Source organism: Schistocerca gregaria, chromosome 7, assembly GCF_023897955.1.
Source record: "Schistocerca gregaria isolate iqSchGreg1 chromosome 7, iqSchGreg1.2, whole genome shotgun sequence".
Lineage (NCBI taxonomy): Eukaryota > Metazoa > Arthropoda > Insecta > Orthoptera > Acrididae > Schistocerca > Schistocerca gregaria.
In genome coordinates, this window is record NC_064926.1 from 377,774,372 (window position 1) to 377,797,281 (window position 22,910).

The 22,910-nt window shown below is 39.2% G+C and overlaps 1 protein-coding gene across 1 annotated transcript in view; it reads left to right on the top strand.

Annotated features, from left to right (window-relative positions):
- Window positions 1–22,910, top strand: part of LOC126282083 (putative inorganic phosphate cotransporter) — a 68,223-nt gene that overhangs the window by 17,466 nt on the left and 27,847 nt on the right. Inside the window, exons 3-5 of the mRNA XM_049981539.1 lie at window positions 370–603; window positions 9,141–9,228; window positions 17,677–17,924. Coding sequence (XP_049837496.1) covers window positions 370–603; window positions 9,141–9,228; window positions 17,677–17,924 — 570 coding nt within the window. The remainder of the gene's footprint in view (window positions 1–369; window positions 604–9,140; window positions 9,229–17,676; window positions 17,925–22,910) is intronic.

Below are 22,910 nucleotides of genomic sequence, written 5' to 3' on the forward strand. Positions count from 1 at the left end.
CCCACTCTTGCACTTTTCTTCTTACCCTCCTCTTAGTTGCTTAATTTCTTTCCTCTCCCTCCACTCCACTGAAACTGAATTTCCACTCTTAAACTGTTAACGTAAGCGTGGGTGGATGCATTTGGATATCTGTGCATAGGATAGTGTGCATTCAAATTAGGAGATTTAGCAGTACCTAAAAGATAGTAATGTCTATACTGTTAAGTGTGTCTATGTGCCATTCATTCATCAACTTCAGGTGGATAGTTATGTATCTTCATTATTGCTTATTAATTTTCTGATTATTCAACGTGTTCTACAAAAACTACATACATTTTCGTGGTTGTCTAACAACTATGTTTCATAATCACAAATTGTTTATTTCAACAGCCAGGTGACTTTGATTGGGATGAAGATATGCAAGGGTACATATTATCATCGTACTACTATGGATATGCACCAGTTAACATCATTGCTGGTTACACTGCCTCACGATACAGTGCTCGTTGGGTCTACTGCACAGGACTTTTGATGGCAGGCCTCTTCTCAGTGCTGGGCCCTTTGGCAGCTGAGGGAGGACCAGTTGTTTTCATGCTGACACGTATTATTGTTGGAATTTTTTCTGTAAGTAAATCTAATTATTTCCCTATCAAAGCAAACACTTGCAATTTGGAGCAAAAATAAAGAAATAAATTTGCTTGCATGAAGTAGAAAATAATATGGAAATGAAAAACATAAAACATTAAAAATTACCTTAAACATTTGAATATTTGTGTATGAGACACCATTACCAGATTCTAAATTTTCTGCTTTGTGGAGTTTGTACCATAGTAATTTTGTCTGGCGAGTACGTCCTGCAGAAAAAGGATGTTAGAGTGGCAATCTGGCAACTCTGTAATCACATGTATGGTACCTGCCTCTGTCAGCACATAATTGTACAATTGGTGCAGTAGACAGAGTTTTGGGTCAGCCTGCAGCCATCAGTACCAGTGTTTAGCGGGAAACATGAAGATGATGTGAAAGTGTTTTTTTGTAAATGCAAAGGTGCCACCCTCTTAGGATCATGGACAGATTCTGATAAGGTAGTGGTTGCCAAATTAAGAATTCAGGAAGCAGTACAATATTTCATTAGTGTGGAGCCCACTTGCGTGAAAAAAGAAGATTACAATGAGCTTAAAATGGTTGTTATTCAGAGATTTAAATATAAAAAACGTGATTAGATTTTACAGAGAGTGGCTTTGCAGTTTGTGAATGCGATGAGATGAATCTATCGAGCAGTTTGCCAACAGAATTCGGAACATCAGCGCTCAAATGTACGGGTTAGTAGAAGATGAAAATGAAAATCGCATTCAGTTGTTCAAAGCTGACCAGAGAGCCATGGACGCATTTATTTATGGATTGTACACAGAGAGGAAGTAACACAGCTGTTAGATTGGCATGATGTAAAACATTTCAGGAAGCAGTAGAATCAGCTGTTGGTTTCGTTGAAGCACTAAGACGATTGAATGAGATGCTTAAACAAGAACGCAGAGTTTTCAACACAGCAGTGCAATGCTGGGTCACAAGTGTAAGGATTGTAAAGAGAATTGAATCTGCTATCAATGTGGGATGCAGGGCCTTGTTTTGAGAGATTGTCGCAACAAGAAGAAAGGTAATACGAGCAACAGACAATCTGCCAGATCCTTAAACAAGTATGGGGAAGTATGGGCCACCACTTCATTCGCCTCCTGCCAAAGACAGTGATTCCTGTTAGTTCCAGCGAAAACCAGACCAAAAATGACTACATGATAGGTGCTATATATTGTAGGAGAAACATCAAACTACTTATTGACACAGGAGCACAGACCTCATTAATGTGGTGTTGCATAGATAAACGGGATAAATTGAAACCACTGCTATTAAAAGTGTGAGTGTTAAACGGAGGAAGGCTACATAACTATGGAGAAACTGACATAGAATTAATTCTTGGCCAAGGCCAAGATCAAGGTGAAAATAAAGATAAAGATAAATACACGGCAAGGGTGCAAGTAATTTCAAATAACAAAATGTGTTACGATGGTGCACTTGGATTTGATTTCTTGTCCACAAACAAGACAGACATATTTGTCACAGAAAGAAAGATAGGGACTAGGCCGTAGTAACTACAACCTATGAAATCATTCTTCAGATCCTACTCAAAGGAACAGCAATACTGACGTCGCGAGAATGGACCGTCCAAACGATGCATCAGTTCAAACTGTCTGAGTCGATGTTCAAATTGATCAGCCTCAGCAAATTCCCAAGAGAGCAGGAAAGACAATCTATGTTGAAGTTAAGTCACCCTGATGCAAGGAAGGAACTTTGTTATTAATTGAGCGACCTGAGAAAAGTGAGTTACTTGATACAATGCATTGTTATGTTGCTAGAAGTGTAAGTGTCATTACAATGGTGTGACAGAATGTTGCAAAAGTCCCAGTTACAATAATGAATATGGGCAATGAGTATGTTGTTTTGTCATGAGGAATGAAAGTTGCTGAAGTGTTGAGCGTAAGTAAAAGTGACGTAATACAGATTACAGATGAGGTAGCAAATGCTGAAGTTATAAACACAGATTTTTGCAACAGTACCGCAAAATTGCAACGAGAAGATGGGCGTTGGGAGAGGTAGTGGTAGACGCCCACCCGAAGATCTTCCAGAAACCTCGTTCCTTATCACACTTACCAACTTCATCCTCACCCATAATTACTTCACTTTTGAAGGCCAGACCTACAAACAAATCAGGGGAACTGCCATGGGAACCAGGATGGCTCCGTCCTATGCCAACCTCTTCATGGGTCGCATGGAGGAGGCTTTCCTGAAGACCCAACAGCTGCTTCCCCTGGCCTGGTATAGGTTTATAGATGACATCTTTGTGGTCTGGACTCATGGTGAAGAAACACTCCTTAATTTCCTCCATAACCTCAACTCCTTTTCGAATCTGAATTTCACCTGGTCCTTCTCCAAAACCCAAGCCACCTTCCTGGATGTTGACCTTCATCTTGTTGAAGCTCACATCCACACCTCTGTCCATATGAAACCCACCAACAAACAACAGTACCTTCACTTTGATAGCTGCCATCCATTCCACATCAAATGCTCCCTTCCCTACAGCCTAGGTATTCGTGGCAAACGTATCTGCTCCAGTGACAAATCCCTCAACAATTACACCAATAACCTGACCAGTGCTTTCCTCTCCCACAACTATCCTGCAGACCTTGTCCACAAACAGATCTTCCGAGCAATACATTCCTCCCCGTCCAACAATAATATTCCTACCCTCAGAACACACAGAAGCATCCTACTTGTCACCCAATATTATCCTGGCCTCGAATACATCAATAAATTACTCCGCCAGGGATATAACTTTCTCAAGTCAACCCCTGAAATGAGATCATCCCTTGACAAAATTCTCCCCACACCACCCAGAGTTGCCTTTCATCGTCCCCCTAACCTCCGTAACATCCTTGTTAAACCCTGCAATATTCCCAGACTACCTTCTCTACCCAGCGGTTCCTACCCCTGTAACCGACCCCGCTGCAAAACCTGCCCCATGCATCCCCCCACAACCACCTACTCCAGCCCCGCTACTGGTAAAACATACACAATTCAAGGCAGGGCCACGTGTGAAACTACACATGTCATTTATCAGCTGACATGCCTGCACTGCACAGCCTTTTACATTGGTATGACAACAACTAAACTGGCTGAGCGCATGAACGGACACAGACGAACTGTCCGCCTAGGAGATGTCCAATACTCAGTAGCGGAGCATGCCCTCCAGCATAATTCTAGGGACCTAGGAACCTGCTACATCGTATGTGCCATTTGGCTTCTCCCACCCAACACCAGTCCCTCTGAACTGCGGAGATGGGAACTCGCACTCCAGCACATCCTTTCATCCCGCCATCCCCCTGGACTGAACCTACGTTAAACAACCTCACTCCTATTTACTTTTCAGTCTTCTCCTCTTTTCCTTTCCTCTTTAGCCATTCATGCATCTTTTCATCCTACATCTTTATACTATACACCTCTTTACTTCTGTATGCATCCTCTTTGGTTTGAAGCTGGCACAGTACCTACAGTAGAATATCTTTGGCTTCCCTCTGACAACCATGCCTCCATCCTTGCTACCCTCCCTGTTTTCCTTTCCCTGTTGCTTCATAACCTGGGTTGTGAGTAACTAAATCCACTTTCCCTTCTTCCCTTTCTTTCCCCTCTCTCCTCCCTGATGAAGGAACATTTATTCAGAAAGCTATGAACTTAAATTTTCGGTTGTTTTTTGTGTTTCTATCGGCTGTACTGAGCTAAGTACTGGCCAGCCCCTCTATCTCTTTGTTAGTAATTGTTTCACATCTTTATATGAGATTTTCCATTAATTAGTTAGAAACCAATACCATTCAATCAAAGAGAGTTGGTAGAGGACATGGTTAAAGAACAATTAGAAGCTGCAATTATAAAACCAAGAGATCTTCGGACCCATCATGCTGTTTGTCTGTTGTAATTGTAAAGAAGAAATCAATTTCTGGAGAACCACAGTTCTGTTTTTGTGTTGATTACTGATCTTTGAATTCTGTGACCACACCCAAAATTTACCCCTTACCAAATTAAGTGGAAACCTTGGATTACTTGGGCAGATCTCGAATTTCTTCAGTATGTGATTTAACAAGTGGTTATCACCAGTAAACAGTGCATCCAGATGCTCAAGCAAAAGCTTCATTTGCAACTGCGTATTTCTGTACCTCAAGGACCCACTGCTTACAAATCCTGACAAATATTTCATGTAATTATCATCCGGGGGCAACAATTCAAACAATGTCCTTATAGTTTTATCATCTCCAGCTGTACCTTTGGTAGTCATGTTCTCTACTTCCACCATTGCGTGATAGAGGTCATCCATGAAATCGTTGTACTCCAGCTGCTGAGGAAGCTATTCTGGAGGTCATACACCAAGAATGTCAGCGAAGTACATGTTGCATAACAAGGCAGCTGCTTGTCCTGCAATACACGGTTGTTAATGTGCTGCACAACATGGGCTGTACCCCTATCATCCTGCAGATTGCCATCAGCAGATGCAATTCTGTGAATGATTCCAACAATAGGAAGCCAATGACAACTTCGTGAACACCTTAATATGGTCAGATGAAGCAGCATTCACTTGTGGGGTGTCTTTAAAATGCACATTGCCCAACATTGGTGTGAGATTAACCCGTGTGTCACCTGCGACTGTGGATATCCAGTATACTGTGGTATCAATGTCTGGGCCAGAATATTGCGAGACTGGAGTGCCAAGCAAGATCATAAGAGATGGAAAAGAGTCACCGTGGTACAACAACTGAGTTAGGAAACCGCTGCAGAAGCAAAGGGAACTTCAAAGCAAACATAAACGTAGCCAAAGCCTTGCAGCCAAACAAAAATTATGCGACACGAAATGTAGTGTGAGGAGGGCTATGCGAGAGGCATTCAATGAATTCGAAAGTAAAGTTCTATGTACTGACGTGGCAGAAAATCCTAAGAAATTTTGGTCTTATGTCAAAGCGGTAGGTGGATCAAAACAAAATGTCCAGACACTCTATGTCCAAAATGGTACTGAAACAGGGGATGACAGACTAAAGGCCAAAATACTAAATGTCTTCTTCCAAAGCTGTTTCACAGAGGAAGACCGCACTGTCGTTCCTTCTCTAGATTATCGCACAGATGACAAAATGGTAGATATCGAAATAGACGACAGAGGGATAGAGAAACAAATAAAATCGTTCAAAAGAGGAAAGGCCGCTGGACCTGATGGGATACCAGATCGATTTAAGACAGAGTACGCGAAGGAACTTGCCCCCCTTCTTGCAGCGGTGTACCATAGGTCTCTAGAAGAGCGTAGCATTCCAAAGGATTGAAAAAGGGCACAGGTCATTCTCATTTTCAATAAGAGACGTCGAACAGATGTGCAGAACTATAGACCTATATCTCTAACGTCGAACAGTTGTAGAATTTTGGAACATGTATTATGTTTGAGTATAATGACTTTTCTGGAGATTATAAATCTACTCTGTAGGAATCAGCATGGGTTTCGAAAAAGATGGTTATGTGAAACCCAGTCGCGCTATTCGTTCGATACAGTTCCCCACAGTCAGTTAATGAACAAAGTAAGAGCATATGAACTATCCGACCAATTGTGTGATTGGATTGAGGAGTGCAGCATGTCATTCTCAATGGAGAGAAGTCTTCCGAAGTAAGAGTGATTTCAGGTGTGCAACAGGGGAGTGTCATAGGACCGTTGCTATTCACAATATACATAAATGACCTTGTGAATGACATCGGAAGTTCACTGAGGCTTTTGGCAGATGATGCAGTGGTGTATCGAGAGGTTGTAACAATGGAAAATTGTACTGAAATGCAGCAGGATCTGCAGCGAATTGACGCATGGTGCAGGGAATGGCAATTGAATCTCAATGTAGACAAGTGTAATGTGCTGCAAATACATACAAAGAAAGATCCCTTACCATTTAGCTACAATATAGCAGGTCAGCAACTGGAAGCAGTTAATTCAATAAATTATCTGGGAGTAGGCATTAGGAGTGATTTAAAATGGAATGATCATATAAAGTTGATCTTTGGTAAAGCAGATGCCAGACTGAGATTCATTGGAAGAATCCTAAGGAAATGCAATCCGAAAACAAAGGAAATAGGTTACAGTACACTTGTTTACCCACTGCTTGAATACTGCTCAGCAGTGTGGGATCTGTACCAGATAGGGTTGATAGAAGAGATAGAGAAGATTGAACAGAGAGCAGCACACTTCGTTACAGGATCATTTAGTAATCGCGAAAGTGTTATGGAGATGATAGATAAACTCCAGTGGAAGACTCTGCAGGAGAGACACTCAGTAGCTCGGTACAGGCTTTTGTTAAATTTTCGAGAACTTACCTTCACCGAAGAGCCAAGCAGTATATTGCTCCCTCCTACATATATCTCGCGAAGAGTCCATGAGGATAAAATCAGAGAGATAAGAGCCCACACAGAAGCATTCCGACAATCCTTCTTTCCACGAACAATACGAGACTGGAATAGAAGGGAGAACCGATAGAGGTACTCAGGGTACCCTCCACCACACACTGTTGAGTGGCTTGTGGAGTATGGATGTAGATGTAGATGTAGATGAGCCCCTACATGTTGCCTGACTGGTTGACTGCGTGAAAGTATCATGCATTCCTCTCAAACTGTCTGGCTGTTGGGCTGGAGATGTTCCATTACATGTTCAGCAGAGGATATGGTTCCAATATGATGGTGCATCTCCACAATCTGGAATTAATGTGCGACAGTATTTGGACAGAACATTTCCAGGGAAACAGATCGGACATGGAGGTCCAGTTGTATGGCCACCATGTTCACCTGACCTAAATCTCATGAATTTCCCCTGTGACGACACTTGCAGGAGCAAGTGTACTCTTCTCCATCGACAAAAGCGGAAGAACTGGTAGCGTGTGTTCATTCTGTTCTTGTTATTGTGGATGCAGCTTTGCTGCAAAGGGTCCAGAACTGCAAGACCTGGAAGTAGCAAAATGTTTGGACGTGCAGGGAGGTTGCTTTGAGCATCTGTTGTTCTGAGGACAATGTATTCTGTTGTGAAGGTCATGCGGTCATTAACATGGACATTATTATTGTCGCTGGTTGCTAATGTGCGACATTTGATTGCTCATATTACATGTAGTATAAATGACAATTAAATGTTGTGTTATTGTACTATGCTATCATCTCTAGCATCTTGAAATTGGTATTGTTTTTGTAGTTATTCTGTCCATGCCTGGTCATTTGTTTCAGCTGTCTATTTCCTGTTTATCTAACCATGTATTTGTTATGCCCAGCATTACAAAATGTTGTAAATTTGGGTTACATGTACCTATGAAATGGTGTATATTACAGTATGAAAAGTCAAAATGAAATTAGCAAATAAAAAAAAATGCACCCGCAAACCGTGATTGGATCCTTGACCTCCTACGTGCTAACCCAAAACTCTGTCCACTGCACCAACTATGCAGCACAACCAAGATGTACTGACAGAGGTAGTTACCATATATGTGGTTACCGTGTTGCCAGATTGACACTCTTTAACGCCCTTTTCTCCCCAGATGTACTCGACAGATGAAATTGTGTGTGTGTGTGTGTACAGAAAGTTATTCTGAAATTCTAAATACAGGCCATACAAATGTCAACTGCATCAACCTCCACCCCCAACCATACCCCCATCACCCAGTTTGTGTACAGGCACTGCCTTACAAACTTGTAGTTTCAGTTCATTTCTACATGACTATTCATTAATATATTAAAAACAAAGATTCTAAGACTTACCAAGCGGAAAAGCGCCGGCAGACAGGCACATGAACAAAACACACAAACACACACACAGAATTACTAGCTTTCGCAACCGATGGTTGCTTCTTCAGGAAGGAGAGGGAAAGACGAAAGGATGTGGGTTTTAAGGGAGAGGGTAAGGAGTCATTCCAATCCCGGGAGCGGAAAGACTTCCCTTAGGGGAAAAAAAGGACAGGTGTACACTCGCGCACACACACACACACACATTCATTAATGTACACAAACTACAGTTAAAGTATAGTAAAGTATAAATGTATTGTAAATGAACAATAAGACTGAACATTAAATTTTCAAAAACAATATTAATTCTAAAATAGATATTTGTAAATAAAAAAACAAATCACATTGCATTAATGAATGTCACTTTGGCAGTAAAGTGTGATGGGACTTCATGAACATGTTCACAAATGTGCACCACTTTCTTGTGTTTAAAATGGGTTGAAATGGAAGAGGTTAGTTTAGATAATACAATAGTGGAATGTTGTGAATGGAAAACAAACTTGGCATGGGTAAAAATAATCTCTCACCAACTACTGGTGACATTAGGGGATGGGTACCCACGTAACAAGAACTAGAATGCCTTAACACACACACACACACACACACACACACACACACACACACACACACACACACACACACACACACACACACGCGCGCGCGCGCGGAGAAAGCCACAAGTTCATTTTATTTTGTACTTTCATTGAATTTCTGCTTGTGCCTTAAAATAAAATTGTAGCTATTTTAATGCATTAATGTAATTTTGTTTTATATTTCAGGGCATTATTACACCTTCCATGCACGTAATGTTTGGTAGATGGTTTCCCGAAAATGAACGTCAGAGGCTGAGTGGATTTATTTTTTCAGGTACGATAATGTATCACACTATAACTTAATAGCTTCTATTAGAGTGGTATCCTATGAAGACTCTGTCAGCATCTGTGATTATACAGTGCAAATAATTTTATGAAGTATATTAGAATGTACTTCTTTTCTATAAAATATCATGAGATATCATAATTACAACCATGTGTTTCCACAAAGAGTGGTTGGTTCTACATGTGTATGAAAGCTATAATAATCAGAATACAAATTTTGTTTTTGTTAGGAAATGATACATTTGTTGAACTTTTTGAAGTGTTTTTGTTAAACAAAATGTACATTTTTTTCGTCTTCCAGGTCTGGTTATAATCACTTGTATGACATTCTTCTGCGTGTCTGAAAAAATTTTAATAGGTTGTAACTTATAATAAACAGTTGATGAAAACACTACACCCATTATCTACATCTAAAGTCTATCACACAGACCCCAGCCATATTAAGAGTCTGTCATTTCACTAAAGGAAGTCACTGGGGATCCTTAATAATACTTAAAATTAATAAAACATAAATTAATAATTATTAAAAAGATAGATGCCATTTGCCATAAACATGACACACTGAGTTTCAGACAGGCACAATGAAAAGATTGTTACACAGTGAGCTTTGGACCAAAGTCTTCTTCAGAAAAGAAAGTAAAACACAGAAATTCACACAAGCAAACACATCTCATGCACACAACAGTCTGTCTAGAGCAACTGGAGGTATCAGCCATGCATGCATGAGGTCCATCTGCTTGTGTGAATGTGTGTTTTCCTTTCTTTTCTGAAGAAGGCTTTGGCCAAAAGTTCAGTTTGTAATAGTCTTTTTGTTGTGCCTGTCTGCAATTAAACAATTCATCTTTAAGGTGAGTAACAAACTACATTTTTTATAACTGTTGATATTCCAACCTGGACTTCCCATTGTATAAAAAACAAGTTAGTAAAAATTAACACGTAAATAACACAATAGTAATACCATAGAAAAATACTTGAAATGTCTTCCCTAGCAGTCCACGAGGTGTGCTAACGATGTTATGCACCGTTTACTGTGATGGCTAGAGAAAGGCTTAACAATGAAATTGAAGGGCCTGTGTGTGATTGTGAATAATACTTCTCCATAACTGTCAAATGCTACATCTGCTATTTCCCAAAGACTTTTAAAGTGAGAACAGCTCTGTGTGCATGGCTATGTTTTATGTGTACAGAGCTGGTAAAATTATTTTCTGTGCAATATATGTATCTTCCCCACAAATAAGTGGCTGAGTAAGTGATTATAGGCTAGATGATTTTTAATTAATGGATATCATCACAACCTTTCATTAAAATAGAGTGTAATCAGTTGCTAAAATTTTCCAGTGTTCTTCCTCTTCTTCTACCTTAAGGGAACAATTATGGTCAATTTTCTATCCCCAGCAGTACATCAGCTTAATTAATTACATGTTAATTACATTTGAAAGAATTTAATCCACAGCAATATGGTGTAGTAATGAGTTTTAAATGGTGAAAAGACAGATTTCACTCAGAAGAAAGAATGGGCAGCTTAGTGAACTAAAACACTAAAGAGTGGTTTCAGTTTGAGGAACAATCACTTCGTTTAACTGACAGAAAAATTACAGACTGGGTTCACTTTAAAAGAAAGAATGAGTAATTCAGTCAATATGCAAAACTACAATGGACTGAATTGACGGCTTTCATTCAGTTACTCCCACAAACTGGTTTCAGTCTCAGGAATTGAATGAATAATAATCCAACTGATGTGTAAAACTACAGTTGACTGAATCACTTGTTTGCTTTCACAGACTGGTTTCACTCGAAAGATAGAATAATTCAACAGGTTCATAAAAATACAACCAAATCACTGAATTATTTTCCAACAACCAACCAAATTGATTGTTTCCATTCAGTTGTTCCCATCACCACTGAAGGCGAACACCATTTTTGAGCTGTCACCATATAATATGCAGGTGATCTCGTTCTACATCTACATCTATACTCCACAAGCCACCTGACGGTGTCTGGCGGAGGGTACTCAGAGTACCTCTATCGGTTCTCCCTTCTATTCCAGTCTTGTATTGTTCGTGGAAAGAAGGATTGTCGGTATGATTCTGTGTGGGCTCTAATCTCTCTGATGTTATGCACATGGTCTCTTCACAAGATATACGTAGGAGGGAGCAATATACTGCTTGACTCTTTGGTGAAAGTATGTTCTCGAAACGTTAACAACAGACCATACCGAGCTACTGAGCATCTCTCCCGCCCTGCAGAGTCTTCCACTGGAGTTTATCTATCATCTCCGTAATGCTTTTGCGATTACCAAATGATCCTGTAACGAAGCGCGCTGCTCTCCATTGGATCTCCTCTATCTCTTCTATCAACCCTATCTGGTACGGATCCCACACTGCTGAGCAGTATTCAATCAGTGGGCAAAATAGCATACTGTAACCTACTTCCTTTGTTTTCGGATTGCATTTCCTTAGGATTCTTCCAATGAATCTCAGTCTGGCATCTGCTTAACCAACGATAAACTTTATATGATCATTCCATTTTAAATCACTCCTAATGCCTACTCCCAGATAATTTATGGAATTAACTGCTTCCAGTTGCTGACCTGCTATTTTATAGCTAAATGATAAGGGATCTATCTTTCTATGTATTCACAGCACATTACACGTGTCTACATTGAGATTCAATTGCCATTCCCTGCACCATGCGTCAATCCGCTGCAGATCCTCCTGCATTTCAGTACAATTTTCCATTGTTACAACCTCTCTATACACCACAGCATCATCTGCCAAAAGGCTCAGTGAACTTCCGATGTCATTCACAAGGTCATTTATGTATATTGTGAATAGCAACGGTCCTATGACACTCCCCTGTGGCACACCTGAAATCACTCTTACTTCGGAAGACTTCTCTCCATTGAGAATGACTTGCTGCACTCCTCAATCCAATCACACAATTGGTCTGATAGTCCATATGCTCTTACTTTGTTCATTTACTGACTGTGGGGAACTGTATCGAACGCCTTGCGGAAGTCAAGAAACATGGCATATACCTGCGAACCCATGTCTATGGCCCTCTGAGTCTCTTGGACGAATAGCACGAGCTGGCTTTCACACGACTGTGTTTTTCAAAACCGATGCTGATTCCTACAGAGTAGATTTATAGTCTCCAGAAAAGTCATTATACTCAAACATAATACGTGTTCCAAAATTCTACAACTGATCGATGTCAGAGATATAGCTCTGCACATCTGTTCGACGTCCCTTCTTGAAAATGGGGATGACCTGTGCCCTTTTCCAATCCTTTGCAACGCTATGCTCTTCTAGAGACCTACGGTACACTGCTGTAAGAAGGAAGGCAAGTTCCTTCGCGTACTCTGTGTAAAATCGAACTGGTATGCTATCAGCTCCAGCGGCCTTTCCTCTTTTGAGCGATTTAATTGTTACTCTATCCCTCTGTCGTCTATTTCGATATCTACCATTTTGTCATCTGTGCGACAATCTAGAGAAGGAATTACAGTGCAGTCTTCCTCTGTGAAACAGCTTTGGAAGAAGACATTTAGTATTTTGGCCTTTAGTCTGTCATCCTCTGTTTCAGTACCATTTTGGTCACTGAGTGTCTGGACATTTTGCTTTGATCCACCTACCGCTTTGATATAAGACCAAAATTTCTTAGGATTTTCTGCCAAGTCAGTACATAGAACTTTACTTTCAAATTCATTGAACGCCTCTCGCATAGCCCTCCTCACACTACATTTCGCTTCGTGTTATGTTTGTTTGTCTGCAAGGCTTTGGCTATGTTTATTTTTGCTGTGAAGTTCCCTTTGCTTCTGCAGCAGTTTTCTAACTCGGTTGTTGTACCGTGGTGGCTCTTTTCCATCTCTTACAATCTTGCTTGGCACATACTCATCTTCTACTACAACATGTAGCAACTTCAAGAAATGGGAAGGCAGAGGCTTCCTAATACTGAATCTGTGGACATTTAAAGATCTTGGACCACTAATATTTTGTGTGTACCCACTGCCAATATTAGCAATCAAATTATAGTGTGGTCTTCATATATCATCCTCTGATTGCCAGTACCTTTACTTTATAGATGCAAGTCTCATTTAGTAGAGCAATAATTTTGAAGATGACATTAGTAACACTATAGAGGTTATATATCATCCCTTTTCTGATTTATAAATATGTGGACACATGTGAACAATGGCCAGTTACTTTCAGTGAATTGCTGTAGTTATTGATTGATGACCTCATCCTTTCCTGAGTTATTTGGGGTGTATGACATGGAGACTTTGAGATGAAGATAATGTATAGGAATTTAAAGCACAGGAGTAGTGTTCTGCAGAGCTGATAGTGTTAAATCCTGCATATTTTATAGCTTCTCACTAACAAAGGAGGTCATTTGGTGTTTTTCTTGGGTGCTTTTCATATTAACACTCAAAATTTGGATGCTGCCTCTATGCCTGAGAAGAGGTATTGCTGACTGGCCCAAGAAGGATATATCCAACATCTGCCTTCATCTATTTATTTCTTGAGAACTTATACTAACGGTATGTTAGCTGGGGTTAATTTTACTATGTGTAGTAGGATTGTACAATACATGGTTGAATGTTGTGTTTGTATAAGGAAGATAGATTAAAATTTTATGTGCCATTGATGACATGGTCATTAGAGATACTGCATAAGCTCTGGTGATAAAATTATTGGGAATAAAATTGCCTGTGACCTTTTCAAAGGAAACAACCAAGCATATGCCTTCAGCAGTTTAGAGAAACTATGAAAAACTAAATCTAGGTGGCCATACAGGGATCTGAGTTACAGTCCTTAAAATATGAGTCCAATTTATTAACATTGCGCCTCCTTGCTCGATTGTGTTCTCTGTATGAGTATCAATGATGAGCCTGAAGACCACAACGAGTGTCCAAATTTGTCAGCAATGTTCAATAAGCAGTCAAATCATTCTTTTACAAGCTCTCTCTTTTATGGCTGACTCTCAGTTTTATATGCCAGATTTTTGTTTGTTGTGCTTCTCTATGTACCATAGCACATCATCTGGAAACAGCATCATTGATCTTCTAACAGTTTCTTTCAGGTCAGTAACATTCATTGTGAATAGTAAAGCTCCATAATACCCTTCTGAGGTTGGTCTAGGGCTGCCATCACTCTTAGGAATGACATCTTGAGTTCTGTTGACTAGGATGTCTTGAGTATAAAGATATGATGCTCCATAAGGTCGCAATTAGTTCACTAGGCATTGTGTGGAACTATACTCAACACCTTGCGGCAGTCAAGGAAGATTGTTTCACACACAGCATCATTATCGATTGCATTCTGGATCACATGGAGAAACAGAGGGAGCTAAGTTTCACAAGGTTATTGAATACAGAATCCATTTAGAATCCTACTGATGAGAAGAACATGAATGTGTTCCATAATTCTGCAACATATTTATGTCAGTGATACAGGCCTGTATTTATACACACATGTCGAACAGCCCTTCTTGAAATCAGGAATGATCTGAACACCCTCCAGTCACCCAGAAAATTTCATTGCTCCAGCAACCAATAAAAATGAGCTGTTTCAAAGGGAACAAAACCCCTTGCACAGTAGTACTGCCCAAGACAGTAGTTTTTTTGCCATGCAAAAACAAATGGTAATATAATATTAATCACTATACTAAAATAAAATGACTTATTTATTCTTAGGAATTCTTACTTTCAGATGCCAATACATTTCCCCTTCTTTATTACTAATAAATAAAATTTGATTAATGAACAAAATGTTGGTAATAAATGAAATGTCATTAATAAATAAAATTTTGTGTCAAATGAACAATGGTAGACATCATTACAAAACAAGATAAAAATAATTTATACATGTAGTCCTATTCTATACCTTTGTGCAGATAACAACAGGGTGTTCTTTATTTTAGTTTCAGTAAACCACTCACTGACCTTAACAAATTGGAAGTCTTACAAAATAAACTGTAAATCATGAATTACTAGTCATTCCATGAATGATTAATCTACTGGGATTCTTGCGAGTTCCTGTTAGCAATTTAGAAAACAAAACTCACTGTAATTAATCCTCCCTTGTTCTAAGGTAAATGAAATGACACAGTTTCATAGACTTTAATAGTCTCATACAGACTTTATGTTTATAGACTGATGTGGCAAGTGAAAATTTGTACCAAGGCCGGGAATCGCATCCATGTCTCCTGCTTACCACTTGGATTGAGAAGGGAGGCATGCTAGGGTAATTCCTGCAGCTGTGTGATCTGCTCTGCCAAGGTGACTTAGTGGTTAATGCACCTGCCTAGTAAGCAGGAGGCCTGGGTGCAATTCCCGACCTTGGTACATATTTTCAGTCGCCATTTCAGTCTATATACACAAAATTATTGTAACATATGTTGTAATAGATAAAGAGCAGTTTCTCTAAAGTTAACAATTTCCTACTAATTACATAAGATGTGACTTGAAATATGAATACTCCATGGTAATTCCACTGGTCAGTAACATAAATATCTTATCATTAATCATGGTGGTTGTTCCAGTCCACTGTAAATGTGTTTATTGAAGGTGCATATCTAAGCTAATGTGTACATTAATGCAATCCTGATAAATCAAGGTCTGTTCAAAGAATTCTGGAACATTCGTAATTTCATGCCATTGATGTGTTGGAAAAAAACACAGTTGGAATCCCCACATATGCCTGTGTTTAGTGTGTAACTGCCAGAAATTTCACTGTTGTATGTCTGTTACTTATTGCTCAGTGCTATATTGAGTAGAACATTATGTTGCACATTTTGCAAATTTCAAGATGGCTGAGTTAGAGGAGCAGTGCATTTGCAGTAAATTTTTACATAAAACTCAAATAAATCTTTATAGAGCCATACCAAATGATGCAGGTAACCTACAGTGGTGAGTGCTTAAGCTGTACTTGGTGTTTCAAAAATGGTTGGACAGAATTTAAATATGACCCTTATTCAGGATGCCCTTTGATGTCTACCGATGATGATCATGTCAGGAATGTTAATGAAATTGTGCATGCCAATCTAAGACTGACAGTCCAGGACATTGTAAAAGAATGTAACATTTCAGTTGGATTATGTCATGAAGTCCTGCACACTGTCTCAGGATGCGTCATGTAGCCACCAAGTTCATACCATGGCTCATGAGTCAAGACTAGAAAGACCTTTTCCTTGCAGTCTGTGAAGAACTCTTGGATTGGGCAAATGAGAATGAGTTGTTGCTTAAGAGAATCATAACTCATGATGAAACATGGGTCTATGGTCATTATGTTGAGACCAAGGTTCAGCCTTCATAATTGGTTGGGAAATGTTCTCCAAGACAAAAAAAAAAAAAAAAAAAAAAAAAAAAAAAAAAAAAACTCATCTGGGCATGTCAGATGTCAAAGCTAAGTTGATAGATTTCTTTGACTTTGAAGAATTTGTTCATCAGGGGTTCATGATACAAGGACAATCTGTTAATTGATGGTACTATTGGTATGAGGTGTGATGCCTGCGAGAAAATGTGAGAAAGAAACATCCTGAAATGTGATGAGACAATTCATGGCTCTTGCATCACGATAACACACCCTCACATTGATCCCTGTTGGTGTGTGACTATTGCATAAAAAATGAAATCATCATGCTGCATCATCCTCTGTACTCTCCAGACCTGGCCCCTGTGAACGTTTTTTATTTTCAAAGTTGAAAACCCTATTGAAAGGACAAAAATTTGCAAATATAGACAAGATAAAAGAAAATTCACAGACAGCACTTTGCACAATCCAGCAAGAGGCATGCCAGGACTGCTTTCAGAAGTGGAAATGTCATTAGGAACAGTGTATCAGTTGTGGAGGAGAATATTTCAAAGGTGACCATGCACAATAAGTAAAAGGTTATCACAGAAAAATTTTGCGATCAAAGTTCTGGAGTTTTTAGATCAGACATCATAGGTTATTATTAACATTATTAATTTTAAAATATTAAATATGGTATAAAGCTTTAATGTTGAAAACTATTTTGGGGATGTGATTTTAGTTCTCAATATTCTGTAATATTATATATTATGTATATTATATTCTGTAATATTAGTGAAAAAACTTAAACAAGTTTCTAGTGTAATTCCTCAATGAACTAACCTACAAGGAAAATTTTATTGGAATTTTTATATCAAATTGCCTATGTTGCATGTATGAAAATTTAATAAGTTCCGCAACTTCTGTAGTTCATTATTCTGTTTTGCATAAAAAATGTTAAGAGCAGGCTGATGGCTCAAGGTTATTGCATTTTAAACTTATTCTTCTTTAGTCTGAGCTGTTAATTATGACAGCTATCTGGAAATCTGCAGGTTGCACCATAACAGATTTTTAAATGTTTATTTGTTATGAAATATAAAGGTCAGCTTACAGATGAAAAAATGAATAATGTTTTCTTCCTGTTGCAGCAAACTATTTGGGTACTGTTCTTTCAATGGCCTTGTCTGGAACAATGGTGAAGTCTTTGGGATGGCCTTCAGTATTCTACATTTTTGGTGGCATTACAATTTCCTTGACTATTCCTTGGCTCTACTTTGTGTACAGTGAACCTGAGAGTCATCCAAGAATCTCACAGAAAGAACTTGACTATATACTAGAGAACACTGGTCGCAGTAAAAAGACGAATGATGAAAAAAAGAAGCTGCCTGATGATGAGGTAATACACTTATAATTTAATATATAGAAAAGAACAATGCAGTTGCAGTTTTCAACAGAGCAGGTGTAGGAAAACATATGATTGCAAGTTTGTAAGGTATAATCAGGCCTATTTTCACACTAAAAATGGAACTTATAATCAAATTTTGGAGCAATAAGTTTCTGTTATTGGATAAAGACAGAGTCCAAATAGAGAAATGAGAATTAGGATGAAATGGGGACTTGACTACACTCCTCAACCTGAGTGAGACAACAACACAGGATAGATGGAAATTATGCAGTGAATCATACTGAAAAACTGAGAAATAAGAACTGGAAGAGAGAACCTTTATTCAGTTCAAATTATGAAAGAAGAAACTAGAAGAAAATCACAGTAATGCACATCTGGGGAAAATGCTGAATAGAAAAAGTAATGGGAGGAAGACCTAAATGGAAGAGGGAAAAAGGCATATAATTTGCAAGAAAAGACTGAAACTAAGATCTAGAAAATGAGAAGTTAAAGAAGAAATTTTTATAATGTGAAGGCAATTATGAGTGAAAGGATAAACAAACAGAAAGATATGAGATAGAGTCAAATGAAATTATGTGATATCTTGGATTTTCTTGATGTGATTGGTTAATAGTTTGCTTTTGAGTGTTCCACTGAGTTGCTCCATTTTATGCACGAGATTTCAAGCAGTATATTGCTCCCTCCTACGTATATCTCGTGAAGAGACCATGAGGATAAAATCAGAGAGATTAGAGCCCACACAGAAGCATACCGACAATCCTTCTTTCCACGAACAATACGAGACTGGAATAGAAGGGAGAACCGATAGAGGTACTCAGGGTACCCTCCGCCACACACCGTCAGGTGGCTTGCGGAGTATGGATGTAGATGTAGATGTAGATAATATTACAATTGACAAGGTCAAACATATAATACAATATAATTCATGTTGCAAAAGAACAATAGGTTTGTTATTACAGGGTACCTCCCCCCATGAACCATGGACCTTGCCATTGGTGGGGAGGCTTGCGTGCCTCAGCGATACAGATAGCCGTACCGTAGGTGCAACCACAATGGAGGGGTATCTGTTGAGAGGCCAGACAAACGTGTGGTTCCTGAAGAGGGGCAGCAGCCTTTTCAGTAGTTGCAGGGGCAACAGTCTGGATGATTGACTGATCTGGCCTTGTAACACTAACCAAAACGGCCTTGCTGTGCTGGTACTGCGAACGGCTGAAAGCAAGGGGAAACTACGGCCGTAATTTTTCCCGAGGGCATGCAGCTTCACTGTATGATTAAATGATGATGGCGTCCTCTTGGGTAAAATATTCTGGAGGTAAAATAGTCCCCCATTCGGATTTCCGGGCGGGGACTACTCAAGAGGATGTCGTTATCAGGAGAAAGAAAACTGGCGTTCTACGGATCGGAGCGTGGAATGTCAGATCCCTTAATCGGGCAGGTAGGTTAGAAAATTTAAAAAGGGAAATGGATAGGTTAAAGTTAGATATAGTGGGAATTAGTGAAGTTCGGTGGCAGGAGGAACAAGACTTCTGGTCAGGTGACTACAGGGTTATAAACACAAAATCAAATAGGGGTAATGCAGGAGCAGGTTTAATAATGAATAGGAAAATAGGAATGCGCGTAAGCTACTACAAACAGCATAGTGAATGCATTATTGTGGCCAAGATAGATACGAAGCCCACACCTACTACAGTAGTACAAGTTTATATGCCAACTAGCTCTGCAGATGAGGAAGAAATTGAAGAAATGTATGATCAGATAAAAGAAATTATTCAGATAGTGAAGGGAGATGAAAATTTAATAGTCATGGGTGACTGGAATTCGGTAGTAGGAAAAGGGAGAGAAGGAAACGTAGTAGGTGAATATGGACTGGGGCAAAGAAATGAAAGAGGAAGCTGCCTGGTAGAGTTTTGCACAGAGCACAACTTAATCATAGGTAACACTTGGTTCAAGAACCATAAAAGAAAGTAATATACATGGAAGAAGCCTGGAGATACTAAAAGGTATCAGATAGATTATATAATGGTAAGACAGAGATTTAGGAACTAGGTTTTAAATTGTAAGACATTTCCAGGGGCAGATGTGGACTCTGACCACAATCTGTTGGTTATGACCTGTAGATTAAAACTGAAGAAACTGCAAAAAGGCGGGAATTTAAGGAGATGGGACATGGATAAACTAAAAGAACCAGAGGTTGTACAGAGTTTCAGGGAGAGCATAAGGGAGCAATTGACAGGAGTGGGGGAAAGAAATACGGTATAAGAAGAATGGGTAGCTTTGAGGGATGAAGTAGTGAAGGCAGCAGAGGATCATGTAGGTAAAAAGATGAGGGCTAGTAGAAATCCTTGGGTAACAGAAGAAATATTGAATTTAATTGATGAAAGGAGAAAATATAAAAATGCAGTAAATGAAGCAGGCAAAAACGAATACAGACGTCTCAAAAATGAGATCGACAGGAAGTGCAAAATGGCTAAGCAGGGATGGCTAGAAGACAAATGTAAGGATGTAGAGGCTTATCTCACTACGGGTAAGATAGATACTGCCTACAGGAAAATTAAAGAGACCTTTGGAGAGAAGAGAACCACTTGTATGAACATCAGGAGCTCAGATGGAAACCCAGTTCTAAGCAAAGAAAGGAAAGCAGAAAGGTGGAAGGAGCATATAGAGGGTCTATACAAGGGTAATGTACTTGAGGACAATATTATGGAAATGGAAGAGGATGTAGATGAAAACGAAATGGGAGATACGATACTGCGTGTTGAGTTTGACAGAGCACTGAAAGACCTGAGTCGAAACAAGGCCCCCGGAGCAGACAACATTCCATTGGAACTACTGTCGGCTTGGGAGAGCCAATCCTGACAAAACTCTACCATCTGGTGAGCAAGATGTATGAGACAGACTTCAAGAAGAATATAATAATTCCAATCCCAAAGAAAGCAGGTGTTGACAGATGTGAAAATTACCGAACTATCAGTTTAATAAGTCACAGCTGCAAAATACTAACATGAATTCTTTACAGACGAATGGAAAAATTAGTAGAAGCCGACCTCGGGGAAGATCAGTTTGGATTCCGTAGAAATGTTGGAACACGTGAGGCAATACTGCCCCTATGACTTACCTTAGAAGCTCGATTAAGGAAGGGCAAACCTACGTTTCTAGCATTCGTAGACTTAGAGAAAGCTTTTGACAATGTTGACTGGAATACTCTCTTTCAAATTCTGAAGGTGGCAGGGGTAAAATATAGGGAGCAAAAGGCTATTTACAATTTGTACAGAAACCAGATGCCAGTTATAAGAGTCGAGGGACATGAAAAGGGAGCAGTGGTTGGGAAGGGAGTGAGACAGGGTTGTAGTCTCTCCCCGATGTTATTCAATCTGTATATTGAGCAAGCAGTAAAGGAAACAAAAGAAAAATTTGGAGTAGGTATTAAAATCCATGGAGAAGAAATAAAAACTTTGAGGTTCGCCGATGACAGCGTAATTCTGTCAGAGACAGCAAAGGACTTGGAAGAGCAGTTGAACGGAATGGATAGTGTCTTGAAAGGAGGATATAAGATGAACATCAACAAAAGCAAAACGAGGATAATGGAATGTAGTCGAATTACGTCAGGTGATGCTAAGGGAATTAGATTAGGAAATGAGACACTTAAAGTAGTAAAGGAGTTTTGCTGTTTGGGGAGCAAAATAACTGATGATGGTCCGAGTAGAGAGGATATAAAATGTAGACTGGCAATGGCAAGGAAAGCGTTTCTGAAGAAGAGAAATTTGTTAACATCGAGTATAGATTTAAGTGTCAGGAAGTCATTTCTGAAAGTATTTGTATGGAGTGTAGCCATGTATGGAAGTGAAACATGGACAATAAATAGTTTGGACAAGAAGAGAATAGAAGCTTTCGAAATGTGGTGCTACAGAAGAATGCTGAAGATTAGATGGGTAGATCACATAACTAATGAGGAAGTATTGAATAGGATTGGGGAGAAGAGAAGTTTGTGGCGCAACTTGAACAGAAGAAGGGATCGGTTGGTAGGACATGTTCTGAGGCATCAAGGGATTACCAATTTAGTATTGGAGGGCAGCGTAGAGGGTAAAAATCGTAGAGGGAGACCAAGAGATGACTACACTAAGCAGATTCAGAAGGATGTGGGTTGCTGTGGGTTCTGGGAGATGAAGAAGCTGGCACAAGATAGAGTAGCATGGAGAGCTGCATCAAACCAGTCTCAGGACTGAAGACCATAACAACAACAATTACAGGGTAATATTATGATTGGTGAAATGCTACAAAGTCATACTTATATTACTATATAATTCCTGTTGCAAAAGAGTAGTTGGTTTGTTATTACAGTATAATATTACAATTGATGAAATGCTTTATGTCGTAGAATGGGTGGGCAACTAACCAGTCATACAGTGCTTGTTTGAATGGTTGCTCTGGTAAATCTTGCATAGCTAGTGGAAATTTGTTAAATAATTTGTGCCCCATTAGTTCATAACTGTTCAGCAATTTTGAGAGTCTATGGAATGGAGTGTAAATACATCTATTCATCCTAGTGTTGTAGCAATGTATATTTTCTCTGCGTTTAGCTTTGGTTAGCTTCTAGTATATATATAGGTTTACTACTGTAATAATTTTTTGCTCAGAAAACAAAGGTTTACAGTGTGCCTTATATGATGAGCCTGATACTACCCTAATAGCTTTCTTCTGCAGTAGAAGGATGTCACACACACAACTGGAGTTTCCCCATATAATGATACCATAGGTTATTATGCTTTGGAAGAATGAGAGATAGGATATTCTAACATAATGTTTAGGTACAAAATCCATAGTCGCCTTAAAAGATAGATTACCCTAAACAACTTACCACTAAGATACTTGACATGTTGATCCCAAGATAATTTGTCATCCAAATATACTCCTAAAAACTTAACACAACTAGGATCATCAGATGGTAGCTTGTCTTTTAGACTAAATACTATCTGCTGA